This window comes from Apteryx mantelli, chromosome 9, assembly GCF_036417845.1.
Source record: "Apteryx mantelli isolate bAptMan1 chromosome 9, bAptMan1.hap1, whole genome shotgun sequence".
In the NCBI taxonomy this organism is placed as follows: Eukaryota; Metazoa; Chordata; class Aves; order Apterygiformes; family Apterygidae; genus Apteryx; species Apteryx mantelli.
In genome coordinates this window covers 21309456-21315455 of record NC_089986.1, presented here as the reverse complement: position 1 = coordinate 21315455, position 6000 = coordinate 21309456, and the positions used below count along the sequence as shown (strand labels likewise).

Here is a 6000-nt window from a genome sequence, read left to right as displayed (position 1 = left end):
TTTTGCCTGTTAATAATCTTGCTTGTAGCCTAAAAATCAGTCATTTGTGTAATACATACTTGTGTATGCCGTCTTGCTGTCAAAGTTTCATCTGCGAAGTTAAACGCCTATGCAATTTACACATTATCAAGAACATAGATGAAGACTTGAGGTAGTACAGGCAGCTGTGTTCACTGTCCATCTTTAAGTTATTCCTCTTTTTTTTTTTTTTTTTCCCCAAGCAGCACAATTAACAAAATTTTGACTCCAGCATTTCTCACCACCGCCTTTGTCCGGTCCCCTGTGACGTTAATGCTCCTGCCACTGCGGCACTCTCCATCCTGCAGTGAAAATAAAACCTACAAACTTTAGCGCTTAGAAAACGCATCTTCTGTTGTACACGCTCTCTGCCTTGTCCAGCCTCCTTTCCTAAACTGCTTTCTGTGCATTTTACCTGCCTTCAGCTGATTATTAAAGCATGAAAGAAAATAAATGACAAAAAAGTTGCTCATTTTTTGGAGGAAAATTCCATCCTAATATTGAAAAAAAGATAAGTCCAGACAATCACTTTCAGAAGTGTCTGAAAAATAAACCCAGCTGTAAGAATACACTGTGAAATTGTTTATTACCTTTCACTGGATAAAATCTTCACCCAGAGAATGGCTGAATGTATTCTAGTGGTTGCCTTAAACAAAATGAGTTTCAGAAAGCAAATTTATATACTTTTTTGGCAGAAAAAAAGTGGTGTGGACCTCATGAAATCCTAAAAGCTTGAAAAGCAGTGATTGTATGAAAACAGCCCTTACAGTGTATACTCTGTTGCATGCAATTCACAACAGACATTGATGTATTAAATACCTTTTAGTTGCGTTACATTTTTTATAGCCCACGGGTCAGAGCGGATGCTGGATTCAGCTCTGACACATCTCTTCTCTGCGGTTTTGGTAGTTAAACTTTATGGCAGCAAAGGGCCAAGCCATGTCTTTGAAATAATTTTCCAGCCTCACATCTTTCATTCAAAAGGTAGGAGCTGCCTTACACATTTCTACCGTTCTCCTCAAAGGCTGAGACAAATCACTGTTTAATACTTTGCTTTCTCTCCCTGTTGCCACCCTGGTTCAGAGCTAATGTTTTCTAATTGCTTTCCTGCAACTATTTTGAAAATGCTTGAACACGGCAGGAGAGAAAGAGCCATCTGAAATGACAACCCAGCTAAATTCAAGTCTGAGCATCTTTAATACCAGCAATAAGGTAACTGCGAGAATGCGGGCTGGATTTTCAAATCTGCAGAGGAGGTTTCAAAGCTGGCAGCTTGGGGAAAAAGAAAAGAAAAGAAAAGAAAAGAGAAAAGAAGAACACCCCACAACCCTTAGACTTATAAGTTAAACCCATTTTGCGTGCGAGCTATGGAGCAAACAATCCAGGGATCTCCTTACCTCTCTGCTTTCCAGACCACAGCTTGGCTCAAGATCAGCCTAACGTCAGTTTGCAACATTCCCTCAACACAAAACATGCTTTTGCAAAATAGGTTATTTCCAAAGATGCCCACCAAATTTAGCTGATCAATTTTTGTGAATAGTCATTAGAAACAGTCTGTATCCAAATCACCTGGATGGCTTTTGAAGTACCCATCCATAAACATAAATCACAGTAAATGCAAAATGAATCCTTGGGATGAACCCAGTGAGACCAACTTACCTGAAAAAACGAAGCCACCCCCGTGCACATAAGAGAGACCACGGCCCGATGATTCAGTGGTCGGGGACTTGCCTCCCCTGTCCTGCTGCAGCAGATCGGTGACTGGGCCAGAAGCAAGTCCTTTCAGCACAGCTAGCGATCGCTGTGTGTGGGGGGGAAGGGTGGCCACGAGCTTACGCAGCCATCACACCAAAGGAAGAGAAATCAGGTGCAGGCAGAGCCAGCTGAATGACTGCACGCAAGTCACTCATCTGCATCGCCAAGTTTTATCTAAGCGAAGGCAAGAAAACCCCCATGAACACATATGGAAACGCAGGTGTGATAACGGAGCTGGGAGGGATGGGTTTGGGCTGTCCGCAGGCACATGCCCGCGGCTCCCTCCCACCCCCGAGAAAGGGCACCGTATCCATCTCAGCTCTCGGCAAAGCCTTCTCCGAGGAACCGCAGAGCTGTGGCGCCGCGACAGCACGCGCGTGCAGCAGGCAGCGGCGAGGCGGGAGCGCTAGTCCCGCGCGCACACGTGCGGCGTGAGGTTAAGAGGCCGCCCTGGGCCCTTCCCTGCAGGGCAGGCCACAGCCTTCCTCCAGGCTCCCCAGCCGCGAGCTGCCGGCGACGGGGATCCCGGCATCCGTGTGCAGAGGGCGGAGAGACACCCCTACACCAGGCACCTTCCTCCAAGGGCAGAGGAAGGAGCCCCGGGCACGGGGGCTGAGGGGATTCACGGAGAGCAGGTGGACCAGCTCCACCAGGGCACCGGGACACCCAGCGAGGGGCCCACGGGCTCCCCGCGCACCTGGATCTCCAGCCGCAAGGGAGCCGCGCGCGCCGCTGGGCAGCGGTGCCGAAAGGGGCTCCCGCCTCCCGGCGAGGCCTCGGTTCAGCACCCCGATCGGGCGACGACGATACGCCGCCCCGGTAGCGGCCGCGACGCAGCCGGCTCCCCGGACGCGCCGGGCGTCCCCACGGCCGCCGCTCCGGAAAGTGCCGGCACAGACACGACCCCACACGCAGGTCTCCAAAGAGACAGTTTTGTGGACGTTTTTATACACATACACAAATATTTTAATATAATGGTAACTGAAATGTTATCCATATTCTTAGTACTGTCATAATTAACTAAAAAGATTTTTTTTAATTTTGTAAAAATGACGTATTTTACACATCTTCTATTTACAATTGCAATAGACTTAAATGTTATAAAACAGTCACTCTGACCTTTAAAATATATGTATACTAGGACTTAGTATTAGATATATTATAATTTATAGCAAACTTAGGGTTTGCCGCATAGCTATCTGTTCAATGGAAGTTTCATGATCAGCCTGGCTTAATAAAGATTGCTCAAAAACAAAAATCAACAACCGAAAAAAGATAGGAAATGTGCAAATATTGGGGCAGACAAAAAAAAGCTTGCAGTTTTAAAAAATATCACCATGAAGACTTCCAATAAATTAAAATTATAACCCACAAATCCTTTTCTTGGCATTGTCCATGATCAAATTAATTTTCAGTATTACTAATCTAAAAGGAAAAAAAAAAAAAAGGTCCTCCCGAGGCCCGCGTGTCCTGTGCCTCAGTCAAGCATCCGGGTTTGAGGGGCTTGTTGCTCCCGGCGCTGCCGAGCTGCCTCTATGGATGACTCGCGAGTACGTGCGCTCCATTCCTTGCTGCTTTGCTGAATCCTCCTTGTATGCAATCTTTTCATTAAAAAAAAGATAAAAAAGATGCAACAGTGAGAGCGATCTAAATATCTGGGTTTCTTAAGTGCTTATTCTCTAATCAGTGACTTCTTATATTTGGTTTATTACACGGTGATGCTAACAACCTGACAGAGGAAGACGACCTCTGCTTGGGGACCCCGAGCTGCCCGAAGGCTGCAGCGAGAGGACAAACAGCCCCTGAGCGCGGGGTTCAGAGGGGCCCCGGGGTGGAGTCACCGGCTCCTGCCGAGCAGCGCTTCACGCTGTTGCCTAGACACGTTCCTCTGACAACTCTCATGCAAACGCAACTGAGAAGTCGCCTATGTTTTATAAACTTGGCATCTACTGACTGTGGTACAGGCACATCATCTTCACTAGCGTCTACTGTACAGGCCCAGCTCTGTCCGTACAGTTGTTCTGGGCATGCAGGAATCCTGCTGAGCTTAAAACGTAGGGGAGCTGCAAAAATATGCCTGATAGCTGAATTTGAGCCAATTTATTGGAATGAGAACAGGCAGGCCAAGCTGAGCTGTGGACAGAGCTGCATGCTCATAGAGAAGCAGCAGCAAAACTTGCTTTGCGCTGTCCTATTTGCAGTCTTGCTTGAGGAAGGTTTTACTCTAAATAAGTTCCAATTAGCCGTAGTCATAGCTATTTTTCCTACTTCAATAAAGGCAGATTGACAACCTGCCTTTGTCCCAGAGGCAACACACTGGAGCACTCACAGAAGAAACGTGGCCACCACCACCCTCCCCTCCAGCAACAGGGACACCAGCGGCGTCAGCTCAAGATGACCCCGCGCTGCAGGGAGGACCAGAGCTGAGGTCTTGTGGCAGCGCTGCCCATGTCCAAGCGTGTGACTGCACGTTGGGCTCCCGCTGCCCACGTTGCCCAGGCGTTTGCCGTTATTTGGGATATCCCAGCTCAACACGGTCAGTGCTTTGCAAAGGTAGGCACTAGCAATGCACCATTTCACATGCAGGGGAACTAAAGTAGGGACCTGCTGGGCCAGGGGTGCCTAGGACTCCATCTGCAGGTCTCCGTATCCCCTCCCTTTGCTCATGAGGTTTTGCTGCCTGTCAGTTGTGCCACCACTTGATTTAACGCCTGCGCCTAAAGTGCTAACCACAGAGCTGTTTGTGTGCTAAGCCAGCCAGATCACAGCACGAGCTGGGAGACATTCTGGTTATGATTCATGCATCAGCTGCCACCGCATCCCCCCAAAATGGGGATCTTCTGACAGAGGAATGACTGAAGGAAGCATTTTTCATTTTTCCCAGGACTCATGCAATAAACATTATCTAGTTGGGAGGGTTAGAAACGTTGAGTGATTCTGGGTGCAACATCTCCATTTGCTGAAAACAAAAGTCTCCCCTGCCCTCTAAGAATGAAGATGAGTAAGATGAAAGGTTTTAAAGCACCATCTCCACCGCTTTTCCCCAAATCACACATACAGGCATTAGAGGAGAACACTGCATAAATTGGGCCAGACCCGAAGTTTCACATTGCATTTTTTGCAGGTACTCCCTAATTCTCAGATCTCTTTAAAGCAGAAGAACTTGGCTCTTAATTAGCAACAATTATACAAATGAAATCTTGCATGGAAAAGACTGTTTGAAATGCAGTTAATTTTGCAATCGAGCATGCTTGGGCACACATACAATGCACATACATGAAAGAACAACTTCGTATGCACAGTACAATAGCCTCAAATTTTGCCTATTTCTGTCCCCCCCCCTTTTTCTGAGAAGTTAAAATTTGGCCCTAAAAACCCATTTTGCTTTTGACCATTTATATTTTACTTTCTTCATTCCACTCAGCTTCACAGGCACTCTTAGCTCCTGGTGTCTCAGGCACTAGCACAAAGACTGAGTCTGACTTCATGAAAATGTCAGGAGACTATTTAAACTGATAGGTTCTGTGTACTGTCTCTTCTCCTTTTCACCTTTTCTGAAATCTGATTATATTGTGTTTAAAAACTAGGTGGTAGTATCCATGCAAATCTGGATAAATAGCAGTCATTTGTGCCTCAGATACTCCCTGGCAGCTTCCAGCAAAATCAGCAAAAGCTGCAATGACAGCCAGAGAGCACAGCTGAGCCCAAGGAGACTCTATGGCACGCATGCTTTCTGTTCACACGGCCAACTTAACCCACCTATAATTCAAATCCAAAGCACTTCCCAAGGGCATAAGAAGAATAAAGCTTGGGACAGCTGCTGCTGCGCAGGGCTGTACCCAATCTTTCTGGGCTGCAAAAATCCAGGCTTGCGCAAAGGCACCAAGCCGGCACCCTCCATGGCACCCAGAGCACAGCTAAACCTGAGTTGTAATTACACCTATATGCAGGGTGGTGGGCAGGCTTGGTTTAATCGATCAAACCTCAATCTCCAGGGCACTTTCTGCTGCGTTGGCTCCTGGCCCCCATCCCATCACCTCTGCTGCTGCTGCTGCACCATGTGGCTTCTGGCAGGTGCTTTGGCATTAGGAGGCTGCTGTGGACCTGCCCCACCAACCTCCCCAAGGTCAGGACTAGGATCCTAAGAGTTGAGGGAACATGTCTCAAATGTGTTCATGGAGAGGAGCTCACATACACCCTGGCTTTTTTGTTTGAACTCCCTGACCA

General features: G+C 47.4%; 1 protein-coding gene across 5 annotated transcripts in view; it reads right to left on the bottom strand.

Moving 5' to 3' along the window:
- Positions 1-2691: 2691 nt before the first annotated feature.
- The window catches only part of DOCK10 (dedicator of cytokinesis 10), a 171995-nt gene continuing 168686 nt past the window's right edge, over positions 2692-6000 (bottom strand). For all 5 annotated transcript variants that reach the window (XM_067301916.1, XM_067301913.1, XM_067301915.1 and 2 more), the window contains exon 56: positions 2692-3374. In XM_067301916.1, coding sequence (XP_067158017.1) covers positions 3255-3374 — 120 coding nt within the window. In that variant the 3' untranslated portion in view covers positions 2692-3254. The remainder of the gene's footprint in view (positions 3375-6000) is intronic.